Source organism: Cavia porcellus, unplaced genomic scaffold (assembly GCF_034190915.1).
Source record: "Cavia porcellus strain 051 isolate PalLab524CR breed Dunkin Hartley unplaced genomic scaffold, mCavPor4.1 scaffold_7, whole genome shotgun sequence".
NCBI classification, from domain to species: Eukaryota; Metazoa; Chordata; class Mammalia; order Rodentia; family Caviidae; genus Cavia; species Cavia porcellus.
Window position 1 is genome coordinate 80,327,960 of NW_026947490.1, and position 27,626 is coordinate 80,355,585.

At 42.7% G+C, this 27,626-nt stretch overlaps 1 protein-coding gene and 1 pseudogene across 3 annotated transcripts; one reads left to right on the forward strand and one right to left on the reverse strand.

The window, feature by feature from the left end:
* Positions 1–15,997, forward strand: LOC134476693 (NUAK family SNF1-like kinase 1; annotated as a pseudogene).
* LOC100717353 (sodium-dependent glucose transporter 1B) lies at positions 12,413–27,154 on the reverse strand. 3 transcript variants are annotated; one of them, XM_023563651.2, is made up of 4 exons: positions 25,863–27,154; positions 25,024–25,192; positions 23,956–24,072; positions 12,413–22,708 (listed from the first exon to the last, which is right to left on the reverse strand). In XM_023563651.2, the coding sequence occupies exons 2-4, from the start codon at positions 25,187–25,189 to the stop codon at positions 21,570–21,572; spliced, it is 1,422 nt and encodes a 473-aa protein (XP_023419419.1). In that variant the 5' UTR covers positions 25,190–25,192; positions 25,863–27,154; the 3' UTR covers positions 12,413–21,569. The 3 variants fall into 3 exon arrangements, with proteins under 3 accessions (XP_023419419.1, XP_003466522.2, XP_063108447.1); XM_003466474.5 differs by having other exon boundaries at positions 26,779–26,909; XM_063252377.1 differs by lacking the exon at positions 25,024–25,192 and having other exon boundaries at positions 26,779–26,904.
* Between the last annotated feature and the right edge of the window lie 472 nt (positions 27,155–27,626).

Genomic DNA, 27,626 nt, shown 5'->3' on the forward strand with positions numbered 1-27,626 from the left:
CAACAGGCAACAGAAAAAAATCTGGGGAAAATGTGCACTTGTTCTTTTAGAGAAGAATATATAGTAAAACCTTGGTTGCCAAACATAATTTGTTCTGGAAAAATGCTTGTAATCCAAAGCACTTACATATGAAAGCGAACTTCCCTATAAATAATGGAAACACAGATTCATTCCACAACTCAAAAATCTTCATATAAATATACTGTAATATAATTTAAAAAATTAACAAAACACAAATGTAAACAAATTAACCTGCACAAACCTTCAAAACCTTCATGGCACTGGGGATACAGCTCAGCAGCACAAGTGCCTGCCTGGCAAGTGCACGGTCCCAAGTTCAATTCCTGGTACCAAAAAGCAAAAGGAAACCTTCGTGGCTGATGTGAGGGAAGCGAGAGAAACACTGCAAATTTAACACTGCACTGCCATTACCAGAAGCATCCCTTGGCCTGCTGCATTATCCCAGTGGTGCTTTTCTACACAATTTTGCAGTCTCTATCACTACACATCTCCCTCATCTCATTTGAAGTGAGGGATTCCTCTACATTCTTCTCCTCCTCTGCTGGAAGACTACCCACAATTCTACTGTGAGAGAAGAGCCATTGGTTTATCAAGTCAAAATGTATTTAAAACGCTCACTCATGCTGCAGAACGCTTGGAAATAAGTTACTTGCAATCCAAAGTCATCTTTTACTGTACTCTTTTGTAGACCTTCAGAGTTCATTTTCACGTACAGTTGATCCTGAGCCCAGGATTTCCCAGAGGGAAAACAAAAGCCACATGATCCTCTAAAAGTTTAAATGCCCATTTTTTATACTATATATGCAAATTTTTTTCTAAAAGTTCGTAGATTGCTTACCCAGCTATTCCCCAACAGGTTTTCCATTTCCAGAATATACTTATTGAGAGGATGTTTTCTGAAAAGCATGTATCTGTCAAGTCTTATTATAGATCAGGGGGAGGGGAGGTGCGCTTACCCAGCTATTCCCCAACAGGTTTTCCATTTCCAGAATATACTTATTGAGAGGATGTTTTCTGAAAAGCATGTATCTGTCAAGTCTTATTATAGATCAGGGGGAGGGGAGGTGCGCTTCTGGGACTGTTTTTTTTTTTTTTATTTAGACAGCTGGGCTTACTCCCATTTCATCTTTTTTACCATTTCATCTTTTTTTTTTATCAACAGAAAACAATGTTTTCAACAGCATTAGCATTTTTATCTTATAGTTGGACATGGCCATATCAACACATAGTTATTCAACACGAATACCCAAAACTAGCTTAGTTTGACAGCACATCTTTTACTGGTTTTTCTGCAAAAGGAAAGTGTCTCTGGTGTATCTGGCTGTAATTTAACTGGCTTAGTGAGATCTACCTGCAGTTGCAGTAATCCCTAGGAGTCTTGAAATTTGGAACTATTTTACCACAATATTTTTGTAAGTAGCTTCCAGTATTAATAATCCCTTTTAGATTGGCTATTAATAGTTTTGTCTCACCAGGCATGGTAGAACAGTCCTGTGATCCCAGCACTCTGGAAGGCTGAGACAGGAGAATTACAGGGCTTGGCAACCTACTAATTTAGTGAGACCCTCTATAGAACTAAAAAAGGACTAGAGATGTGGCTTGATGCCAAGACACCTTGGGTTCAATCTGCTGTACTGAGGGAGGGAGACAAAAACATGTCTTTCACCCAGATTTCACATAAAAATCCATTTTTTTCAGTTGTGCCAAAGAATTTAATTCTCAGCCACACAGGCTGAGAGAAGCAACCACCCCGTCACTGTGCATCCCTGCCTCTGTAGCAGCATGGGTTTGGAGAAGCCTGCCCCACACCCCACTGCTGCCCTGGGAACTTTGCCCATTCTCCTACACTGCACAGGGGCAGCCAACATGGGAAGTGCCTGGGACTCCACATTGGCTTGCTGGGAAGAACCCAGGACAATGTCAAGACAAAGGAGCAAAAGGCAAACTCAGACCTCCAGCCCACACAGAACAAGTCTGGGAGACACAGTCATGGAAGAAAATGGAAGTCACACACCTGAAATCTCTGAGAGGACAGCAACTGAAGGAAGGAAACAACTTCATGAGATTGTGAAAGTAATCCAATCAGAAATAATGTCTCAGGTAAAAGAAGAAATCAAAAACATAGCATATCTAAAGAAGGCATAGATTTTAAAAAAAAAAGCATAGGAAACTAAAACTATCAATGAACTAGGAAGGAATTACAACATGAAACAGTCAAAGAGAGATTCAAGAAATTAAAAATGATCAAAAGCTCACAAAACCTGAATGAGACTGAAGGCCTACTGTCCAATCTTGAAGACAGGATTGCAGCTAGCGATAGCAAAAGAAAACCTCTTTAAAAATAACAAGGAACCAGGAAATAACAATTCAGTGGCTGCAAGATGATGCAAAGAAAATAGTGATAGGTATCAGTGAAGAAGCAGGGGTCAACACAAATGAAATAAAGATACTATTGACAGAATAGCAGAAAAATCCCTAACCCTGGGAAAAGGACCTGGCATACAGATAAGTGAGGCACATAGAACTCCAATTAGCCATAACCAAAATAAATCTACATCCAGACATAATAATCAAGGTCCCAGAAATTCAGCACAAGAACAGAATATTACCATGGCCTCAATGGGGCACAGACCACGCACTGGCACCCTATGCTCCTGTTGCTCGTTACACAGTGACTATGCTGCCACTCCAGCCACCCACCGCTGCCTGGTTCCACAACACAGATGTTGCCACCACTGGCCTGGGCCCCACCAAGAGGGTGGGGGCAGAGGTCAGTGCAACCAGAGGGCCTGCTGCGCCCCGGAAGCTGCAGGGCATGAAGCAGCAGCACCAGGAGCACAACCTGAAGCACTGCTAGGAGCCACAGGAGATGCTTGGCAAAGGTACCTACCTATAGCAAAGTCAAGTGGGCACTTCTCTGGCTGAGTGGTTGCTATAAAAATCCATTTGTAAGGAAAAAAATTAAGGTTGAAGAAGACATGGTTCACATTAGACAAGATATTGAGATGTCATCTCTCTCAACCATCATCATCAGTATTTATCAAGTTTTAGAGAACACAGATAAGACTGTGGTAATTGTGGAATATGCCAGCAAAGGTGAGCTGTATAACTACATCAGTAAGCAGATGCCTCAGCAGGAGAGTAGGCATTTCTTCTGGTAGACTGTCTCCGCTGTGCCTTACTACCACAAGAATGGTATGGTCCACTGGGACTTGAAGCTGGAGAATATCCTGCTCGATAACAAATGCATTAAGATTGCTAACTCTATGCTTTCCAACCTGTACCAGGATGAGTTCTTGCAAATGGGAAACCACTGTACTCATCCCCTCAAATTGTCATTGGGAGGCCTTACCAACGGTGGGTAGTTGGGCACTAGGCATGTTGCTTTACACCCTTGTTTATGGAATGATGCCCTTTGATGGGTTTGATCACAAAAACCTCATCCACCATAGCAGCAGCAGACGATACCAGGAGTCCATGCAGCCCTCAGACACCCAAGGACTTATTCGGTGGATGCTGATAGTGAGCCCTGATCAGTGCACCACCACTGAGGACACTGCCAACCACTGGTTGGTGAGCTGAGGCTATAAGAGCAGTGTGTGCAATTGTGATGCCTTGCACAACTCCGAGTCCCTGTGCTCCTGATGCAGATCAGCGACGGGCATCATGGCTCCATGGGGCTGCAGGCTGAGGTAGAGGTCAACACCAGAAGCCTGGCCAGGTCTGGGACCTCTGAGGTCATGCTGGAGCAGCAGTGGTCACTGGAAAAGTCCAAGGAAGAGAATGACTTCACTCAGGCTGGTCAGGACTTGGTGGCCAAGGTTGCAGCCAAGGTGAGGGCCAAGAGGCCCAAGGGCATCCTGAAGAAGCAGAGCACAGCAAGCACTGCTCCCACAGTGCCAGCTTCATCGAGGGTGTGGCGGGGCCTGCCCTGCGGCCGCTTTCAAGACAACAGAATTTGTGCTGGACAGCAGGGGCCCTTTGTTGGCTCCTCCAGGGCTGACACCCCCAGGACGTTCAGCCTCAAGCAGTTGGCCGCCATGCCGAGGAAGGGCATTCTGAAAAACACTCAGCAGAGAGAATGGGCTACTACTCCTCATTGGAGCACAATGAGTCCTCAAAACTGCTGGACAGGGACAATGGCATGGATGTGGCAGCCTGTGCTGCTGAAGGAAACGCATCTTGAAGCACAGCCTGTGCTGCTGAAGGAAACGCATCTTGAAGCACAGCAGCAAGCACTCAGCAGCCACCAGCCCCAAAACACCCAGGCTGGAATCCCTGTCGGAGCCTGGCGTGCCCACTGAGGGCTGCTTGGTGCTACAGTTGTCGTCCCCCCGCCCCACCCCATAGCCCCAGTGTCATCAGCAACAGCAGCATCCCGTCTGGTGACTCCTTTGACCTGCTGGATCTGCAGAATTGGGCCGCCTGCCGGTGCATCTGCAGCTATGTCTTAGCGAGAACTTCCTCCAGACCCAGGGCTTCGAGGGGGCTCCACAACTGGCCACAGTCCCAGTACCTGAAGCAGTACTGGAACCAGCTGTCAGACAGCACTTTCTTCCTCCTCACAGACATGGATGATGTGACTCAGGTGTACAAGGCGGCCCTGGAGATCTGCAGCAAGCTGAACTAGTTCCACAGGGCACAGGGATTGTGCATGGCAGGAAGGAAGGAGGAGACTTAAGCTCATAGGCTCTTCATTGGCTACCAACACTGAGAAAGGACGGGCACCATCTGGCTTGGCCAAGTATGTAGTTGGGAGCCAGCCCCAGTGAGGGGGAAGCACTGGTGGTCAGGACTTGGGTCCTGATGGGCATTTACACCTGACACCTGGGATAGGACAGGGAGGTGATGGTGGCCAGCACTTGTTGGGGGAGGGGCATTTCCCTGGGAGTCAGCCACAGGCTTCTGGAGCAGTGAAGGCAAGACTGGGCCCCTGTGCTCTGGATGAGCCACGAGAGCTTGCTCCTTTTCTCTCAGAGTTTGCAAGCTTGGCAGGGCTGCATGGGGCCACAAGATGATTTCAAAAACCAAACAAACAAAAACAATATTAAAAGCTGTTAAAGAAAAGAAACAGATCACCTATAAAGGAAACCCATCAGAATTACAGCAGACTTCACAAATCATGAAGTCAAGAAGTCTGAAGTGTTTCAAACCCAACTTCTATCCCAGATTGATGTACCCTGCAAAATGGATGCAAAAATAAGACACTTCCATGATAAAGAGCAACTAACAGAATTCATAACCTCCAAACCAACTCTACAGAGAGTGCTAAAGAATATTTTAGAGAGAGAGAAAGATGACCATGTTTCCAGGAACAGCAGCAGAGGGGGATCGACAAACAGGACAGGCAACTGAATGAAGGGGAAAAGTGGAGGGCCAACAGCAGGAGGATAGTACAGCAGACACGAACAAACGTCTGCTGGTTGTAACCATTAATGTAGATAGCCTCAATTCATGAATAAAAAGAAACACAAGCAATATACTGTATACAAGAAACACATTTAACTTGAAAGGCAATTCACATACTGAAAATCAAAGCAGAGAAAACAATTGTCCCATGTGACAGGAGACAAGAAAATAAGCAAGAGTAACTTACCCATCAACTGCAGAATGAATAAGAAAAACATTTTCATACAATGGAAAACTACTCAACTATATAGTAAGATAATCTCGAGGCTCTTGTAGGTAAATGGATGCAACTGGAGGCCTTGCTCATGGGTGACACAGTTTGAACTCATATGGGTGAACACTGACGCATCTCCCTAGTGTAACAAACTGAAGGGGTTAGTGGGATCCAAAAGGCATTATATTATGAAAGTGACAGAGGAGGAAACACCTAAAAAGGGAAAGTGGTAACCACTGTTAATTTCCTATTATTTTGTTTTGAATTGTTATATTGGTTTCATAATTTTGCTAAGTTTGATTTTATTCTGTCTTGTTAGATTTTACTGTGCTTGATGGTATGGACAGCTATTTTGAAGATAACAGGATGTATTGTGGTAACTATTGTTGATTTCCTATTATCTTGTTTTAAAGTTCTATAATGCTTTCATTCTTTTATTTTCATTGGTTTTATTGTTTTGTTTGACTTTATTATGTGTGTGATGGTATGGATAGCTATTTTGAAGAAAATGAGACATTATGGTAGCCATTGTTGATTTCCTATGATCTTGTTTTGGAGTCCTATAATGCTTTCTTTTGTTTTGATTCGTTTTATGTTTATTTTTATTTTGTGTGAAGGTATGGACAGCTATTTCGAAGAAAATAAGAGACATGGTAGCCATTGTTGATTTCTTTTTTTTTTTTTTTCTTTTTCATTTTTACCGGTACCAGGGATCGAACTCATGACCGCCTGCTTGCAAGGCAGGTGCTTATGCCGCTGAGCTAAACCTCCAGCCCCTATTGTTGATTTCTTATTGTTTTGTTTTGAAGTCCTGTAATGCTTTCATTCTTTTGCTTTGATTGGTTTTGTTCTGTCTTGTTTGATTTTATTGTGCATGATGGTATGGACAGCTATGATGAAGAAAATGAGAGACTTTATGGTAGCCATTGTTGATTTCCTATTGTCTTGTTTTGAGGTCCTGTATTGCTTCCACTGTTCTGTTCTGATTTGCTTTATTCTGTTGTGTTTTGTTTTACTCTCTTTAAAAAAAAAAAAACTAAAAACTTCAAAACACGTTAGTCAGGGTAAGTCAGGTTTTAAACTGGTACCTCGATTTCAAATGTATTCCTTCACATACTTAATTTTATAAAGTAAAAACAAACCTGACAGTAAGTGACTGGCAGGGCTCTGCCATCCACAGAGGGAAGACTGGAGAAAGGTAATTATACAAGTAGCTATTTTGAGGCTGGATTTTCAGATCTTAGGGCCCTGTACCTCTCAAAAAATAGTTGCCATGCACATTACTTACTTTTAGCTTCATAGTATCTTACCTCTTTCCCCTGATGAGAGGACTGTTAGCTTTAACCACTTGGGTTTTATAATATATAAGAATAAAATCCAGTACCATTAATGTCGCTATTGAATAGCTTTACATAGGATAATGGAATGCACTGTGTCTAGCATTTAGGCCCAGGAGAAAGTTTAAGATACACGCCACTGGGGGCTGGGAATTTAGCTCAGGGGCATAAGTGCCTGCCTCGCAAGCAGGCAGTCGTTAGATCCCCGGTGCAGGTAAAAAAGATACACGCCACTTAATCCACTGCTCTGTGTCATACCCACATTCTCACCTACAGCTTTATTTCAGGACTTTGATAAGCTCTAAGAGGGGTTTATAAAGATGCCTTTAGAGGAGCTCGCCAGTTCATCATACACACAGGTTTCTATTTAAATGTAGCAAAATGAGTGTGCAGGGCCACGGATTTAGCTCAGCGGTCCAGTACCTGCCTGGCAAATGCAAGGTCATGAGTTCCATCCCTGGTTCTAAAAAAAAAATAGTAAGTAGGAAGACAGTTTTTTTGTTTTTTGTTTTTTTTTTTCTTTAGGTAAGGCCTTGCTATGTGGTCCAGGCCAGCCTTGAACTTGCTGTGTAGCCCAGACAGGCCTTAAACTTAATTCTCCCATCTTAAACTCTCAAGTGTTGGGATTACAGGCATGTGGCACTATGCCCAGCTAGAGGAAGCCATTTTTTAAAATGATGCCAGATTCTGTTGGCATGAGGACAGGAAGATATCCAAAAAACAGTGCAATAAGAGCAAGGAGCTTCCAAACTGTGGACAGCATCCTGATTACTGACAGGCATGCAGTGCTTTAGAAAGGCAACGCATTTGGCCTTGGAGACTCAAGTTTAAAAATATTCATGTTCTTAGGAAACAGGACACCACTACCTATACCTCATCACCTAATAGCGACTGTGAACAGGAGTGTGGTACAGGCAAAATACTGCAATTAACACAAATTATAAGCATTACTCATTAAACATTTATTAAAACCTAAAGTGGTGGCACAAGCCTATAATCCCAGCACTTAGTGAAGTAAAATGCTCTGACCATCTCTACTGGAGTAATCCAAAACTAAGAAACAATTATTATTGGACAACACCAGAGAAGCTCAGGGACAGAGGCTCCAGGACGGAAATGTTAAAAGGAGTTTTCCAGACGTGGTGGCACACACCTGTAATCCCAGCTATGCAGGATTATGGGAGTCACAAATTGGAAGGGCAGCAACATATCAGACCCCATCTCAAAAGTAAAAAATAAAATAGGGGCAGTTAGACACCACAGGACCCTGACCTCATACACTGAGGCAAACCACAGCCTGCCTCTGCCAAGCTGACCCTGTCCTGACACACTAGGGAAGCAGACACTTTGTCAACACACTGGGCTCTGAGAGGAGCGTGATGAAGGACACCACTGAGGGCTTAGTGGAGGTCTGCGTCCTCGGCAGTACAATGAGGCCTCCGACCTAATTTGCCTAATGTAAAAGGTCACAAACCGTTTTGGGTCTGAGTTCCCACTGCACCATGTGCTGCTTTCACAACAAAAGCAGTGAATTATTTGTCCAATATTTGATACAAGTCCCTCTGACAGTCATTTATGTGTCAGGGAGAGATCTGATTTGCTCCACCCCCACCCAGCACAATCACAGTGCAGGGGACGCATGCGTCGCTCAGGTACCGATACACAGATGACTGAGTAAATTAAAGAATGGTGTCCACACTTCCTGGGCCACAAGTGAAGAACTGTCTGGGGCTACCTATAAAATATGTAATACGGTTCATGTATATACAGTAATAAACTGCCTTTATTGTGTTTTTTTTTTATAACAAATACAAGCCCAAGTTTAACAATTAAGAAAACTTTCACGCCTGCTAAGTAACAATACATGCCTGTCTCCACAGCAGTGCGTGCGCACGCACACACAGGCTGAAATACTATTAGCGGCTTTACTCGCCAAGTCACAAGTACATGTGAGGTCTGATACACGTAGCTTTCTATTTGACTGCGACAGGCACAGGAGTCATCAGCACTACACAGCGTCACCTACGGTCTGTGTTGGAACTGGAGCATCATACAACTAAGTTATGAAAAAAATAATGTGAAAAGGTTACAGTCTCATGGGGCCATGTTACCAGCCATGAGGATCTGCATGGGGCCCGGGGACCATGGACAGGATATAGGTGAATTAAAGGATTAAAAGTATGTACTTGCCTGGAAAACAGAGCTGTCCCTGGAGTGAGGGCACTTCCAGGCAGAGGCTGAAGCCTGATTACAGTGAACAGGACCAACAGGACACAAGGGGTTGAATCACCAATCTCAGTTAAGGGGCCAGCTCTCATACCATGTACGTAAGCAACAAAACTCCCAGTCTGTGACCATCAAAACTGAGGTAGGCTAAATGCATGTACTAGCATATCCTTTTAGAGCATGTCATAGTCAGGGTTTATACGGGAAAGAATTGAATACAAGACACATAACTTCCAGGATTATTTTGTGACAGTCACCCAAACAGTCAAATGTAAAAGAGTGCAGGAAATCTGTCCATACACTAGACCCAAAGACTCCAGCTGAGGGCCTGGGTCCCATGGTAATGTCCTGCCCAAATCCAGCTGAAGGCCTAGAGCCCATGACAATGTCTCATGCAAGTCTGTTTCATGGATCTGCCCTGGGGAGGCACAACGGTCAGTGCACCTGCGAGATGAAGGATCTGTGCCAGCAGGCTGAGGGCTCTGTACTGGAGTCAGGAAGTGATGCTCAAAGGTAAGGATCAGAGCACCCCAAAAAGAACCACAGCAACAATGAGATCCCAAGCTCCTCTGATGATGACAATGACCGAGTTCGTGTATCAGGGTGCCAGCACAAGCTTCTCCAGGGCGACCAACAGCAGCACCTCTTCCTCTGCAGTTCTCTTTTGATGCTGTTGGCAACAAGCCTCAGAGGACCTTCCACATCCAGAGCTGCGCTGCTTCAGTTCTTCTGGGCACTACAAGTTGGTCACCAGTTGTCAATCTGCCACAGAGCCTGCCCTTTGGAGTCACACAGTCCTACAACTGAACTCTAGTTCTATTTCCCTGCAGGACTTTAGTAGAAAAAGCCTTAGCCGTTATCTTCATCTGCAATACAGAACTGACAGCACCTGCCTTGGAAGGTGCTTGAGGGTTTCAAGTAGATGATAGAAGACTCTCGAAGGTACAGTTAAAAGTATGTGCTGCATTCCTCTTACACTGAAGCAGGTTCTGGCTCACATATGTTGTTTACAGACCGACTACCTATCCAAAACTATAATTCCTGAATTCAAGCCCATATGACAACTAGAACTTGACACCTGGGCAATTTCAGTTAAAAAAAAAAAAAAATATATATATATATATATATATACATACATATAGCTATATAGTTCTATATGTATATATAGCTACATATATAGTTATATATATAACTATATATATAGTTAAAGGGAGAGTTAGAGATAACACCTTGGGAATTACATTTAAATAAAACCTTAATTGTTAAAAATTACACACCTGGGGCTGGGGATTTAGCTCAGTGGCATAAGCGCCTGCCTTGCAAGCAGGCAGTTGTAAGTTTGATCCCTGGTACCGATAAAAACGAAAAAGACAAAAAAAAAAAAAAATTACACACCTCTTCATTAAGTACTGATATCAGCACTCCATGTTTAAGAATAAAGCTGAGTGTGTGCCTAGCATACATGAGATTTAGATTTGATCCTCAGTCCTGCAAAAAAAGCCAAGCTTTATTTAGTTTTTGATTAGCATTTTGATTAGTTCAAACTAGCCTTTCCACAAGGTATACATATTTCAAATTACACAACATGTACATTTTTGTCAAAATAATTTTTAAAAGCAAATAAATACCCTTTTATGTGCAGATATGTCTGGAAGACACAGAGAGGTTGCCTCAGTTGGGGCTTGGGGCAGTTAAGATTACTCTGTAATTCACCTTTATTCTGTTGGATTTTATTACTACATGCATATTGTACCCCCACAGAACAAGGTGTAAAAGGGTATGTTTCAGTCAGGTCTTTCTGGCTCATGGTTTGCGGTTTCAGTCCACAGCCATCTGGATTCAGGGCAGAAACATCCTGTGGGGTTGGGGGGGACGTGGTGGAGGAAAACTGGCCAATTCTGGGCAGCCGGGAGGCACAGAGTAGGAGTCCGAGAGAGAGGAAGGAGTCACAGCCAAGGGTACATCCTTCCTCGCTGCACGGCCAGGGACTCACTTCCCCTACCCAGTCCAGCCTCCTCACAGCCCATCCAGCTAGGACTCATCAGTGAATTCATCCAGTAATGAAATTAGTCCTCCACTATCTCATCACCTTTCCAAAGTCCCACCTCTGAACACACGTGTCTTCTGGGGGGCACTTTTGACCCAAACCATTACTGTGTGTTCATGACTTTTAATCTCCTAATACAGTCCCATTCTGAAGTACTAGGGGTTGAGGTTTCAACACATGAATAGGCTCGGGAGACAAAATTCAGTGCATAAAAAACATGAATGAGGCAATGTGTTAACTGCGTTAACAGGATCCAATTTAAATCTTACTCAAGTATATAAAGGACAACTAAGGACCCCAGGGTTTGTAATCCTCTTTCCCAGTGTCACAGCTTTCCAGGAGCCAGAAAAGGTCAACACTGCCCAGAGCCACCAGCAAGAAGAGGTTCAAAGAGGATCCCTGCCCTGAGCAGAGTGTCGTTCACTCAAAGCTGAAGGGGTAGCAGTCAAGGACACCTAGGGTGTCACTTACTGTAACTATTTAGATGGGAAGAGTGTGGTCATTTAATCCCTGTCAGCTTTTTTCCTTTGAAAAATACCTTTTCCCCACCAGGCCTGGTGGTGCACACGTAATCCCACACTCAGGGGACTGAGACAGGAAGAATGTAACTTGACAGCCAGCCTAAGGTACACAGGCGAGTCTATCTCTAAATACAAGCTAAAAGACAGGGTCTGACAAGGCACGGAGAGACAGCTGTGCACCTGAAAGTCCACGACGGAAGCGCTGAACTCCATGACACTCTGCCTGTAAGTGGAAAAAAGAGCCCCGAGCACCAAGAGCAGTGGGCCCTGCGGAGAGGGAACCTGGGAGAAGGATCTACTGTCTGCCCTGCTTGCAGTTTACCAACAGAGACACATCTACAATCAGCTCCATGATTTATTACTAAGTAACAGTAATGAGTTACTTTCAATGAGTAATGGTTTCTCTGATGGACAGGTAAATTTAAAATCAGATCACAAAGTTCTTGAGAGAAGCCACAGGGCCAAAGATACTCAGTGTCATTTGCAGTATGTTTCTGTAAAATGAAAACATATACTGCTAACACACATTTTGGGGTGCTCAAAATCTAAAAAATGTAAATATAGTCTTAGCTAATTCCTGAAGCATATATGCCAAGCTCATTTTTAAACATCAAAGAAATAACCAATGACACATGAATCTTAAAACAACGTCCGTATTTATTTACATCATTACAGCAACGCGCTCTGGTACAAAGCCATGAAAACAGAGATCTTAAATGCAAATGTAGTAAATCCATGCGATCAGTTCTATAGATCTAAGTCCAAGAGGCAAAACTGATTAGTGAAAACCTAAGAGAATGGCACCTACAGAAATCTGTGCAGTTTGGGCCCATTGGCGGGGTGTGTGTGTGTGTGTGTTCTTTTTTGCCCTCAGGACTTCAAACAACAGTATTGACTAACCTCAATCCTTTCTCACACACTATGGGAGGAACAGGAAACAGGAGCCCTCTAGCCCTCAACTGGTCCTTCAAAGAAGGTAGGAAGAACGTCAACTGTCCACAAAGCAGCATGAGTTAGCCAAGCTGTAAATGAGCCCAAGAAAATCCCTCTGGTCACCAGACAACCCAGTTTTCTAATTGTCAAAGAGGCACTGGTTCTCAACGGTGGCTGAGAATTTCACTTAAATCAGGGCAAATTTTTAAATTCTCAATATTTAGCCTCCAAAGAAAACCATTAAAAGGGGCGAACGTGGGTAGATTTAAAGCACCAGCAGGCAATTCTAACAGCAGCCGGGGGTTAAAAACCACCAAAGCAAAAAAGTAACATTTGAATAGAGTACAAGGACACATTCCCCAGCCCAGCCTTCCCTGGGACATTTCTCTCCTCCTGCAGCTTTGGGTTCTAGAGGGCGCGAGACCAAAACATCACTGCCTTGCTGCAAAAACAAAGGAGTTCGCATCCTGAGGTTAAAATAACTGTAGGACCATCTAACTGACTGTGACCTAAAAACAGGAAAACTGGAACCCAGACACCTAGACACCTTAGCAAACACAACTCTGATCGTGGCTTTTGCTGTATGTGACCTCTGTAAATGTGACAATCACACCAAGCACTTGCTGTCTTTCCACCAGGAGAGACTAACACAAACTCAGAAATCCTGGCACCTTTTTTTCCTTCAAATGTTTTTTCACTAGGCAACGCAAGCCTCCTCTTGTCATCCTTCCAGGGAAAACTTCCTTTCTGAAATGCCAGCATGCTTGGTGTCTGAGTCATTCTTCAGTAAGAAGGCCCCAGAGATATCAGGCCTCTGAACAGGGTGCTTGGTGCCCGAGGGACAGAGGCTTCTACAAGCAATCAGGGAAAGGGCTGTGAGCTCAAAACGGTGCCTTCTAAGGCAGGTTTTAGCCACATGACCCTTACATACACTGTACTAAGTATTTTTACCGAACTGCCAATCAGTTATGGCATCAAAGACGTACAAAAATACTGGAAATGGGCAAACTTTGCAAGCAATTTCCTGATACATAAAAGATGGTAGAATTTCCCTGTCATGATAAGGGGCCCGCATTCAGAGCAGGGTGGGCAACACTAGATGTGGTCGCTCTGAGACTGACCCAGGGTAACCCCACCCAGAGTTCAATCAACAATGCCTGAGGTCAAGATCAGTAAGGACAGTTTCATCTACTCAGATCACACAGGCTTCTTCTGGAATCTTGAAAAAACAGGGTGGGCCATGAGGAGAATGAGCAAGCGTCCCGCAGAGGGCAGAGCTACCGAGAGGAAGGCAGACAGCAGCCCAGCGCGTGGCTGCTGGCCACACATCATCTGCTTCCAAGGTCAGCATGATCGCCAGCTTTGTAAGTGAAGACGTACAAGAGACGGGGCCATCTGTTTAGCAGAAAAGTGGGGTCAGATCTCCAATAATGACACTTGGTACTCGCCAATGGGATGTTCATTAGTATTTAGTTCATGGTTGTTGAGTACAAAAAAAAAAACCATCTCAAACACTTCCTTAAATACAGAACCCAGTGCAGGCCTGGTGCTGCACGCCTCTAACTCCAGGACTCACTCAGGAAGCTGAGGCCAGAGGGTGGCTGTGAGTTCAAGGCCAGCCTTGGCTACATGAGTGAATTCAAGTACAGCCTAAAATACACAGTGAGACCCTGCTTGAAAACAAAACAACGACAACAAAACAGAACAAAAACTGAAAGCAGAGAAGAGAAAAGTTTGAGGTAGATGCCTCACATAAGCCTTCCTTGGGTTCATCTCCTCATTAAGGGAATGAGCTGGTTACAGTGGCCCAAAAGTCTCCTAATAGTTTGAAATGATAGTCTAAAAGCATGTGTATATCCTCTTCCTGTAGCTGTTTTCTGTAAACCTCTTCCTGTAGGTTTCTCCTGGACAAACCAGATCAGGACAAAACCTAAGCCAAATGACAACAACATGGCAAAAGATTAAAAATTTAATTACCCACTTAGGAGGCTATATCCTCAAAGAACCAAAAACAGCACAGAGAAGAAGTATCTGCGCACTCATTCACAGCAACGTTACCCGCAATAACCACGACGTGAAATGAAGCCAAAGGCCGCCCAAGCTGAAGGCATGCGGGCAGTGAGGGACACCACTCAACCACTCAAGGACCGGCTGCACACGGAAACAAACACGGCCCTGCCACAGCACGCTTGACCTTGATGACGTTACGCTCAGTGTAAGAAGCTGGTAACACAAGGACAAACCATGTCTGCCTTCACCTGTGTGAGGTGGTGGTGTTCCGTCACGGGAAGGAAACAGAGTGGTGGCTTCCAGGGCCTCCTGGCGGGGAGATGGAGACCCAGAGCTCCAGGCTGGGCAAGATGAGGAGCACTTTATGGGTGTATGAGGAGACAGCAGCAGGAGGTGTGAAAGCAGCAATGCAAGTGACCTGTGCACTCAGCGAGGTTAAAATACTGGAAATGTATGTCATGAACGCATCACCCTTTGTACAGGCACTGGCAACCTTTGTACAAAGGCTGGCACTCTCAGCGAGCTGTTCAGAAGCTAAAAACCCAATCAATTCCTGGTGCGTCTCATGTCATCTAACAACTTCCAAACCAGGCCACCCGCTAAGCAGCTCAACAGCAAACACATCCAAGGAGAGCTGCTATAAATTTAGAGAGCATTCAGAAAATAAATACCTACACCAAAAGGAAGTACCTAAGAATTGATAGTCAACACAGAGACCAGTCAACTCTGAAAGATCTATAAAAATAAACTGGAAAAGACATAATATAACATAAGTGAACAAATACTGGAAAATGAAGAAAATAATCTCCTTGATGTAAACACTCAAAGTGACAGCATTTGAAATCTACTAAAACTAATACATATTTATAACTACATAAACACCCAGCCAAAACTCAAACCTAGTGCAAATGCCAACTTGCTAAAGTGCCTTTAGCAAAAAAATGTTTACTCCTCCCCTTGACAACTAAGGTCACCAACCTACAAAGCCTTTCTTCCTTTACACACACACAGAAGGCCCACGCCTTCGATTCTGAGACCACTATCATGACTCACTTCAATCATGTCTTCCTTAGCAGCTGTAACAATTTATAACATGCCATTTGAGAAGGTATCTACCCAACCTGTCTTACCCCACATACTTGCTAATTTCCAGTGCATCAGAGGGGAGATCCCCCCTTGAAATATGCTGTATGATTTTAATTTTACCAGAAAAACCCAAAATTTCATCATCAAATAATACGAAAAAACAAAAAATATAATGTACACCATTAACTTCACAGTAGTTACTCAAAGTACAAAACATAAACAAAAAAGATTCTTACAAAAACAGAAATAGAAAATAACACAAATCTTTCTTTCCAAACATTCAAATAACAGGCAACAAAATTGAAACAGTAGTTAAAAAAAAATTTAAGAAAAGCCCAGGATGGATTCACAGCCAAATTCTGTAAAAACTTCAGGGAAAGTCTAATAGTCCCCAAACTTTTTAAGGAGACAGCGGGAGGGAGTGCTTCCAAAATCATTCTCAGAAGCTAACATTATCCTGATCCCAAAATCAGATAAGGACACAACCAAAAAACAGAATTATGGACCAATTTCCCTAATGAACATAGATGTAAAAATCCTTAACAAGACTGGCAAACAGAATGAGATAAATAATCAAAAAGAGTATATACATCATGACCAACTAGGCTTTATCCCAGGGATACGAGCATAACTCATCATATAACAAAAGGTCAAAAATCACATGATCATCTCAATAGATGCAGAAAAAGCCTTTGACAAAATCCAACATCCATGCATGATAAAATCCTAAAGAAATATGTATAGGATTTATTTCAAAATAGTAAAAGCCACTGATAACTAACCTACTGCCAACATTCTACTACATGGGGGAAAGCTGAGAACCTTCCATCTAAAGCCAGGAAAAACACAACAATCTTCATTATCACCAATCCTGTGCACAGTCCTCAAAACATTAGCCAGAGAATCAGGCAAGAGGAAGAAATGACAGATCAAAATAAGAAAGGACAAAGTGAAAACAGCGTTAATTTCAGATGACATGATCCTTTACTTACAAGACTCAAAAGCCCCACCTAAAGACTCCTAGAACTGGTAATTAAATTAAGCAAAGCAGGATACAAAATAAACACACCCTGTGTGATTGGTCATTGCCTGGTCTTTCCAGGAGGCCTCTGAGGTCTAAGATGGCAGGCACAAACCAATGCAGATATTTACAAAGTCACTGGTATCTCACTAACCGTATTGCAAAGGTGCCCAGCAGCACTGCTAGTCGGCATGAATCCAAAACATGTCCCTCAGCACAGTACATTCCGTTCACCAGTGCAAATTCCATGAGGACAGGCACCTTCCATGTGGCAGTCTAGCAATTCCCACAGGCCTTTGGGATAAATGAGTACGGCCGATGTCTTACATGGAGACAACCGAACAAAACCAGTTTACAGGCCAGCAGCATGTTTATGCAGGGCATGCTGTACATGGGGCACGCACATGGAGAGAGTGCACAGGAGTCCTAAGACAAGCAGTCTAAGACAAGCAGAGTAAGAAGCTAAATTTCCTCCGAAATTTGCAAAAAGTAAAATTAAGTGCAGTCTTTCCTCCCCAGGTGAGGTCTGTGGGAAAAAAACGTGCTCCCTGTCAGCCAGGAACTTGTTGGAAATGCTGTTCGATAACCTCACCACCTCTTTTTTAATAGGCAATTCTAATGCACATTAATGTATGAAAAGCAGCAAACTAGGTCTCTATCCTACTAGATTATAAACTACAGCTGCATGTAAATCTATAATAGTCTCCAAATTTCCAATGAAGAAAAGGAGTGCTAGGGCTCCGGCACAGCGGTACAGTGCTTGACCAGCGTGCTCCAGGCCCTGAGGTCCAGCCCCAGCACTCATGCCCTAAAAGAAAAAGGAAGTGTGTAGACAAGTTTCAATCTCAGGACACCTTCCTGACCCATCTTTGTAATACAAAAAAATACTAAACACACCTAATATCCATGGTTTCACAAATATAATACACACATCACTATGAAAAGTGACACTTGGCCAGGGATTTAGCTCAGCAGCGTAAGCACCTGCCTGGCAAATGTGAGGTTGTGAATTCAATCTCTGGTTCCAAAAAAAAATAAATAAATAAAAGTGACACTTAACAGATACAGGGAACCCCAAGAGTGCATCTGAATAATACATTTAAGCAATAGGATTAAGTGATACACCGCTATGGTACACAATGTGAGCACAAGAAAAATTCTATCCAATGAATCTGAGAAACAAAATCATTTTCAGTATAAGCTGGGGTTCGCTTTTTTCAGAAGTGTGTCTCAACACTTCTCATTGTGCTGTTTTTATTTTCTTTCGCAGTGCTGGGGATGGAACCCAGGGCCTCTCATATACTCTATCTCTAAGCTACATCACCAGCCCATTAATTTTTTTTAAAGCAAACTACAACTCTTCAAAAACAAAATAAATAACCAGTCTAATAACTGTACTACTGTCAATGTCTTTTACCTACAAAATTTGTTATTTCTGATGCAGTTCCTGGTTGGGAAAATTTTTACCCCCTTTAGGCCATAGTTACAAATGTAGGTTTGATTAAAAGTTTAAAAGGTGCTTAGGATTATGCATTATTATTATGTTTCTGTTTATCTGCTTAAATTTCTACTACAACGTTAGATATAGGACCATCATAAAAATTGTTACAAAAAATTGTTTTGTTTAAAAAATAGTGGAGTAATTGAGAAAAGTCCTGAAAACAGTATTTTTTCAATTAACTTTGTCCTTTTTTAGCTACATCTGAAGAGGTTAAAACTACAATGGTAAAAGACAAAAAATACAATTTTAATGGGAAAAGCCCTAATTCTGAACATAAAGTAAGCAAAAAGAATGATTCTCCCAGCGGCTTTACTCACCTGCACTGCAGGGAACATTCCAATCCCACAGGCGTCCATTCAATGGGCTGTACCCATAGCCTCTCAGCACAGCTGCTTCCCCCAAGTTCACAGTCTTCAGCCACTTTGAGAACAGGATTTTAGTGCCATCGGATCTCATCTGATCTTCGAAGCTAAGCAGGGTCAGGCCTGGTGAGTACTTGGCTGGGAGAACTGGATTTCGCAGATACCCCAGAATGGCAGATACTCCTCTGCTGAGCCCAACTTAGTCACATCCTGTTCTAGCCTCTGCCCTGAAGTGTGGCCAGAATATATAATTGGCTTTAAGTCAAAGCTGTCATTCTCACAGTGACTTCTGTGATACACAACTCCAGATTAGCAGATTTTTCTCTCTGGGGCAAGAGATTATCCTGCCCCTTTCACCAGGCTGTCACGCTGCCAAAGGCTCTATAAGAGATTCACAAGGCAAGAAACTCTGGGAGGCAGCCAGCTGAGAGTGGTGACCAGAGAACAGGGACCTACGGTGGCCCAACAGCAAGGAAGTAAATCCAGCCAACAAGCATGTATCCCTGGAGGAGACTGCCAAGCCCCAGGAAAGAACACAACTCTGCTTGGCTGCAGGTGACTGCAGGTCTGTGACACCCAGAGAGAAGCCTCAGCTAAGTCATGCCCACATTCCCGGCCCACAGAAATGTGAAATAATCCACGTATGCTCTTTTAAGCTACTGCATCTGTGGTCATTTGTTACTCAAAAAAGGAGAACATGGGTATCGGTGACCGACAGACACTTACCTAAGAACTGACCATTCAGATGAGTGCTCGCTGGAATCATCCTATTATTTCCTTCCAATATGGAAATACATTTTCAAATAACAATGCATGCTCCATGGAGCCATTCATATTTTGGACTGTAGAATCTCAGTAAATTTTCCAATATGGATTTCCAGATTTTGTGCCACATCCTTCTCACCATGCTTCTCTCCCTCAACTCCATCTTCTACCCTTTGAAAGTAGGTGCTCACAGAATTCCTCTTGTAACAAGCCTCCACAAAGCCAAACTACTACTACTGCTTGAAATCCAACAACTTGAGGAAAAGCAGTACACTAAGCAGAGGTATTTTCTAAGCTCAAACTAAGTATGGTTAAAAAAAGTAAAAGAAAGAAAAGAGAGCTTCTCACTCTGTCTTTCTACCAGCCCTCTCCAAGTGCATTAACATGAACCAGTGCTGAGGCGGGCATATAAGCTGAATGAGAACATGTCAGACAAACCCAATAAGTTTTTGAGAGTGAATTAATGGAAATTAGTTAAAAGAAAGCAAGAAAAAAAGTCAAGCGAAGATGCAGCAATCAGAGAATTTGATTATCATTCAGCATAAAACATGGGAAAAAGTAAACAAAACCTGTCATCGATTCCAGTGACTGATCAAAGGACAGCCACACTAGTTTTGCATACCTGCATGAAGTACCCACTTTCCCATCCCTGACACACAGGCCACCAAAGCACTTTCTTATCTTTAGTTTGGCCTCCTAGATATTTCAAACTCAGGAAGAAGTTTGAAGGGTGACAAACAAAGCCAATCCTTGAAGACGACAATGACTCACTACAAATTTGCACCTGTTTTGCAGTAGTGATTCTGTGATTTAACACTCAAAACACGCCGAGGACTGAGTCCTGAAATAGCAAGGGCCGGTCAGACCTGCAGAGGCTCCTGAGGTAAGGCACAGGCCTCAAAGGATCCATGCAAGCCCCACTGCTAATTCAGTAACTCTGAAGCAGCTCCCGACATCAAAACAGTGTTCTCCAAAGCCCCACTAAATGTAACTAGAGAAAACTATAAAAATAATTTTATTTTTACAAATGTCTGCAAAAATAGTATAATCTCCATAAATGAATGAATTACTGCATTTTACTGAAAATAAAACACTCATTGTAAAACACAACCTTTCATATAAATGGAAAGACCTATCACTTAGAATTGATATATGTTAGAAGGTAACTGATTCCTAAACATATCCCATTTCAGACAAATTTAAAAAAAGTAGGGGAAAAAGGTGTCTCAGGAGCAATAAAATGCAGCACTTACAGCAGCCTTCTTTAAATACGTATTCAAAGAAAACACTAAATATAAATGTAAATATTAAACTGTCATGAATTCATAATCAATAGCACAGTAATGGAGCTATTTACCATTCTTGTTACACACATCATTTAAAATGAAGGATGGGCTGTTCTAGAAAACATCTTGTAAACTTAAAACCCACTAAGTTTCTCAATTTGGAACTCATCTCATTTTTACTTCCAGAATCAAAGATCACAAGTTGAGAAAAATGAGATGTACGTTAGTGATGCAATACAGACCCAAAGGTGGTCATCTGTTGCAGCCAGATCCCATGGGCCCTGCTTTATGTTCTCTTCATAGAAATATAAGCTGAAATGAGTCATTAGCATTCTTTGGTCAGCTATGCAGAAAAGATAAAGCCATTGATAAAAACATCTAATTTCAAGGATGCTCTGTCATGAAACGACTCACCCCAACTTCCCAGTAGAGTACAGGTGCCCATCATTCCCTTGGCAAATCATTTCTGCATAGTTTTGCTCAAATAAAACTACACTAAACTACTCAAAAAAAAAGGTTTCTTTGTATGCTCTAATAGGTGGAATCCGTAAACTATTACCTAACCAACCTGATGTCCAACAACAGTCTCATAACAAATTCTACCTTATAACACCAACTGGTATTCAAAACTTTTAGCATTTGTTAGATAGGCATGCAGAAAATCTTTTAAGGCTCTGTTCCAAATGAACTCATTAGAAATTGCAATTACTCAAAAAGGTTAAAGTAATCCACCTCCTCCAATGCTAGTCCACTTTCTCCTGTTCCACAAGTGTTCCACAAGGGAATCACCAAATAGCTAAACGGTGGAGAACACTCAAACATCATTGCAGTTAAGTGTAACTGTCAGATTCATCAGATCTGGGCTTCATCAAAGTATTTCTAGATGTCTGTATGACAGAAGGCCTCGCTGTAACATTCATATCAACAACTTCAAAATCCATCTCATTCCATTTTTCTGCATCACCTCCTTCATTATCATCTTCAAAGTCCTTCAGCAAAGCTTTCTGGTCCTCACTCCTTCTGTGTGCTCTCTGCTGGCGATCCAGAGGCAAGGTGGCTAACTTATACATCACAGGGAATAATGCAGCAGTGAACACTGCTGACCCCAAACACGTGTACAGAACTACCGGCAAACCTGGGAATTCTCCTTGAAGAATTCCAATTACTGCAGGAATAGCCATTTCTCCAAGGGCAGCACCAATTACAAACAATGCCGCAGACTTCCCGCTTATGCTCGTGTACTGCTCAATCCAAGAAATACCGCTGGGAAAGGTGGCGGCCATCGAGGCCCCATACACTGAGCTCGCTATCCACAGACAGAGTGGGTTCTTGTCAAAAAGCACCAGGAATAAAGATGACACCAGGCTGCCAGTGTTGCTCACCACAATCATGGTTCCAGGCTGTAAACATGTGGCAAACAAGATTGCCAGACCCCTGCAGGCTGCAAAGGCCCCCCAGAAGGCGGAGTTCAAGCCAGCCGCCTTGCTCTCCTCCATGCCAACGTGGGTGGTTGCAAATGAGAAAACATAAGAGCCATAGGTTACCTCAGCTCCAACGTAAAAAAAGAAGAAGAGGAAAAGGAGGCAGAGCAGGGCTCTGTGATATTTAGCTCTTCGAGATTCCTGAGCAGACGCTGTTGATTTTTCATGCTTCCAGCTTTTCATGAAAAACAGAGCAAACAGGAAGACAGAAACTACAAAGGTGTAAGTGCCGATAGCAGCATAAGCCCACAGTAAGTTCAAGTCATCAGGCGCTGCAAACAGAAGGCCTGGGTCGGCTTCAGGAGATCGGTTGAGGGCTGGAGGGTGAGGGTCAGGCTCTGTGTGGTTTTCAGGTGACGCTGTTGTCCCCAAGGCCAGTTTTGCCAGAATAGGAGTCAAAAAGGCACCCAAGGCAAAACTGAAGTGTAAGGCCTGCATATGTGGGGCTCCTTTGTCCCCCCATACAGTCAAGATAAGGATGTTCCCACCTACCAAGGAAAGATGGGGAAACTAAATTAAACAGTAACTTAGTTTAAAAAACAAACTTTTTTAATATCAGAGAGAGGCAGTAGCTTCATAATATTCTCAGTCACCAACCATTGCATGAGTTAATTCTGTATTTAAGAAAATTAAATCCTATGTCAGCACAAAACTATGCTTTATAACACCTCATACACATAAACAGAATGCTATAAGCTGGCAAACGACACTCCTGGAAGCAAGCATATTAGCAAAGGCTTTTGATAAATCAGTGCTAACACAGGACTGGGAAACAATACTTGTAGACCTATTTATTTATAAATATTTTATGTTATTTAGGTAAATATATATGTATATATTTACTAGGTACAATCTTACTAGTTTCTAAAGCTATGTGTTCTTGTGGAAACTTGAATATTATTTTACGCATGTGTAAAGCAGAAGCAAATATACAATCAGAAATGTGACTACTCCAGGATTATGCTGTGCCTGTTACAGAACACAAGAACACCGTGCAGGAATTGTATTTACACTGTCTCAAGAACAAGGTCAAAGGCCAGAGCGTCTAGTCACTGGTTTTTTGGTAATCAGATTATTTTCTGATAAATACATATTTTTACTCTGTAAATTCACCATCAAAGGAAAACTCAATACAAAATATTTTCATAACCTATCAAATAACAATAGAGCAGGGAAGGGAGGCCTAGGAAGCTAGATTTGTCAACATTATTTTAGCAGGTTTTCTAAGTCATGATGACACAGAAGCTCTACTAGAGTAGGGCAGAAATGTTTGAGTGAGAAAACAACAGAAAAGAGACACGAGGATAGAGACATGCCATAGGTTTCTTACCTCAAAATCCAGAGTGTATTTGTATAATTAATATATGTGAACATAATTTTAAAAATCTGGAATACATTAAATTGGATGGTAGCATCTGTGTTTCCACAGCAAAATACTGGTTTTAAAATGTGCTTTATACCCTTAAATCATCATTTCTTAAAAGGATAAAAATGTATTCCAAAATGAAAGGCTGTCCACTGTCAATTCTATAAGTCATTACTCTCCCATGCAATAAAATTCTTTAAATTCACTTCATAGTTGGTGACTCAAAATTCTGTTCGTTACTTAAGAGCAGTAGCTATTAGAAGGGTGGTTCTGACCAATTCAGTAAGTCTGTATCTTTCTAAGAGCAAGTGACTTTACTTTTCTTGAGCAAAGATGCACTCCTAGAGGTAACACTGAAGATTCACTGACCTGTGTCCAGTAGGCCCATTGCAGTGCCGAAGCCAGACATCATGACAATCAGTAACACTGCTTTTTTGCAAAAAGGAGTGAGATAAAGACCAACTGTTGTACCCAACAGTGACACCCCTGAGAAGAAAAGGTGAAATACTTGCTATGAAAACTATATTAAGCAGGGTCATGTGTCAAAAATCAACATCATAAAAATGTTTCAAAACGCAAAATAAATTGCAATTGCTAAAGTGGTTATTTCATCAAAATCTAGTAAAAGCATTATAGAATATAAAATATACATTACTAAGATATTCATAATTCTACTACTGCTAGTAATATATAAAATATACAAGGAAAAGTTTTATAGCAATAAAAAGCCCAAATGTATTTACATAGAATTTTCTCATTTAAAAATACAAAGAAATTTTTAGATATAATGCAAAAAGGCAAACAGAAATGTAATCAGCATAGTAGTTTGTAATAAAACTAAATAAATTAGTTTGGGCAACAGGGAGAGAACCCCAAGAAATGTATTCTTTCAATCTATTTTGGAAGAGAAACTTTTTACGCACTAGCAGTAAATTATTCCCCTTACTTGCAAAGGAGGTTTCTTTGAACACTAAAACTCACTCAAAACAGAATGTGTTTAAATCTTTGCCATGTTCCCAGAGTAAGGTAATCAGGGGTCACCATTACCTGAGGCAATGGGGGGAAAAGCTGACTCACATTCCCTGTCCCTTAATTTTCAATCCAGAGGCCACAGATTCTAGAAAGGTTCCTATCAGGAGCTTATGATGAACTCCATGGCCCAAGATCTGTCCTAGACCCTGAGAAGCAGCAATTTACAGGCCTCCCATCTGTGGGCCTGAAGTGGTGCCTGAACACAGGAAGGCTTGGAAGCAAAGGACTGCTAAGGCACCCTTGTCAAAGTCACAGCCTGGAAACCCAGCTTCCATGGAGAGCACAGAACACTGTCCACTTCAGCTGCCAACCAGTCTGCAGGCTTCTGTTTTTCATATCCAAAGCCAATGTTGAAAGAAACACACACCAACAGTCACAAACAAGCAGAAATCAGTGTTTCCTTACCCAAAACTATAAAATAATTCATACAGTCAAAAAGAACACCACCAATCATAGAGCCACACAAATATCCAGACGCCCGGCCCACAAAAATTAGAGAAAGACTGCTGACATTTCGGTTTACGTTCGTTGCCAAATCTTGAAACGTGGGTCCCAGTATAGCAATACTCATTCCCTAAAAATTAAAAAGACAAAACCTTTTTTACTCACAACTATTAAAATGATGTCGAAGTGCTAACTTGGTTCTGCTATTTAAAAAAAATGATTGGGATGGACTTCAATATAATGCATGGGCTTTAAGTCCAATTGAGAAAGATGTAGACTACTACTAACACCACATTACAGCTACTTTTCAGTGTTTTTCTTTAGCATCAATTCTCAAGTTATTTTTTAAAAAAAACTAACTTTTCTGGCTTTTGTTATAATTCTGTTTAGTTTTGGAACAATAGTTTAAAAGACTATTCTACATTAATAGTTGATAGGAGGTAACAAAACTACTTGCACAGTGTTTGGCTCTATTTTGAAATATACTACGTGCACGAATAAGAGGAGTTTAGATGTTAAATTTTCTTTTTTTTTTTTATCGGTACCCGATAAAATTTCTTTTTTTTTTATCATGACCACGTGCTTAGATGTTAAATTTTAAATTATTAAAATTTCCGCCACTGCATGCTGAAACAGCAGTATTTCTAGTGCACATGAGGTCCTTCCTCCCAGTTATAAACAGCCAGTGTTCAGAAGTTATCTGAATCTTTTTTCAAAGAAAAACGTCAGCAAAACTAGTCTTCAAAGCCTCCTCAAAAAAATATTCCATGCCCATGCATAGAAATGTTAGTAAAATTTACCTAAAATGATGTCTTAGGTAGTTCGATCATTTTCAGACATTCTTAGAACTTTTTAAAATCTTAATTCATTTATATTTCAACAAAAACTGACTGACTGCACTGTTCCGTTCCAAATGTATCCTTGGTCCAAGCAGGAGCAGCTAGACTAAGAACCCACAGAAACCCACAAAAAAGGTTCAGGTCCAAAGGAAAAAGCCTGCCTACTGGCTCTAAAATTATTCACGCCAAGCCGCCGCAATGATATCTTTCTCATCCTTTCCATCAAAAGTCTAAGAAACAACTGTGGCTTGGATCTGAACGCTCAAAGAACAGAATGATTTCCCCCAACGGACTGACTCTCCCAACTCTGCAGAAGCGAAAATCACCAAGTTTAACAAAAGGCGTTTGGGTAAAGGCGCTAGTAGCCTTAAACTTTGCTGAAAGCACTTAAGGTTCTGGAGCCTGGATTTATTTTTAAATAGAACTATGCAGAGTAAGAGATGTTCCAATTTAACCAACTGTGTGAGCTGGAAAAGTGAACGTCCTCTCTAGGCCTATTTCTCTATTTGTAAACTAGGCAAATGGTTAAATTTGGTGAGCCGGCCAAGAAGAAATCCCCAACAGCAGTTTTCAGTGCAGCAGTCCGGCGCTTGAATTCGTGGGTGCAGAGGGAACCGTGCAAGTCCTGGGCAATCCCTCTCGTGCTTCCCTCCCAGCGCACCCGGGAGACAGACAGGTTTGCTGCCTTTGGAAGACGCTAAAATTAGGGAAATCAGCTTCACACGTGATGATCATCCTCCACGGTACAAGTGTGCCCGGCTTCCAGAAATGAAACAGATCCAGACGGATTAATGAAACCCGCAGGTCGCTCAACGTGCAGGGGAAGGAGCGACCCCCCGGAGGGTCACGTCCCCCGCCGGCGCCGCCCGCCGCTTACCAGCCCCAGGAAGGCGGCGCACAGCACCGCGGTGGTGAACCAGCGCAGCGCGCTCTCGGCCCGGGCGCTCCGCCGGGGGCCGGACGCCGCCTGCGGCTGGGTCTCCGCCGGAGCCGCGTCCAGGAGGAGCCGCTGCCCAGCAGCCGGGGCCCCGGCCTCACGGAACTCCAGTTCCAGCTCCAGCTTGGCGGCTCCAAAACGCTCTCGCAGCCGTACTTTTTATAAGCGAGGCAGGTATTCGGAGCCTGACTGTCCCCAAAGGCGCCACCGCCTTAGAAACAGCCTCAGGTGGCGGCCAGTTCCGCTAAGCCTTGCTGGCACCCGACACGCGAACTAGCCGTCATGCGGCGCCTGCGCTTTTCACGTGGCGGAAGTGAGGCTCCCGGCCAACTAGGCGGGGTCTCAAAACCGGAAGTTAGCCAGTTGCTAGGAGACCAGCGTCCTGGCAGGCTTCGCGTCACACTTCGGCAAGCGGATTGTGGTCAGTGGACCAACGCTAGTAGACAAGGGAGCCCGAGCTTGAGCCTCGGAGCAGAGGAGTTGAAGAATCCGATATTGCTAGTCCTGTATGCAGAAATGCTGGCTAAGAATTGCAGGTTGGAACCTCGCAGCCCGGCAAGCAGGGGAGCCGGAAGTTGTTATGCTTAGAAACGTCCCAATTCTGTGTCCTTACTACTATGATATCTGATGTTTCTCGAGCTGTCTTCATCTTTCACGCCACAAATATTTGTTCACCACAAGGGTAAGATGTGATGTGTTACATCTCAATTGATAAAGCCACACCTAAATTCCACCTTTGTCCGGTTTACAGATAGGAAGATTGAAACCTTGCGAATGAAAAGCAACTT

Bases quoted from the DNA above. Each gene is read 5' to 3' on its own strand.
- LOC100717353 (XM_023563651.2), bottom strand. From the start codon at position 25,189: ATGAGTATTGCTATACTGGGACCCACGTTTCAAGATTTGGCAACGAAC. The intron at 24,073-25,023 runs GTAAGGAAACAC...TTTTCTTCTCAG, and splicing joins GAATTATTTTATAGTTTTGG to GGGTGTCACTGTTGGGTACA. The intron at 22,709-23,955 runs GTCAGTGAATCT...TTTCCTTGGTAG, and splicing joins AATGGGCCTACTGGACACAG to GTGGGAACATCCTTATCTTG.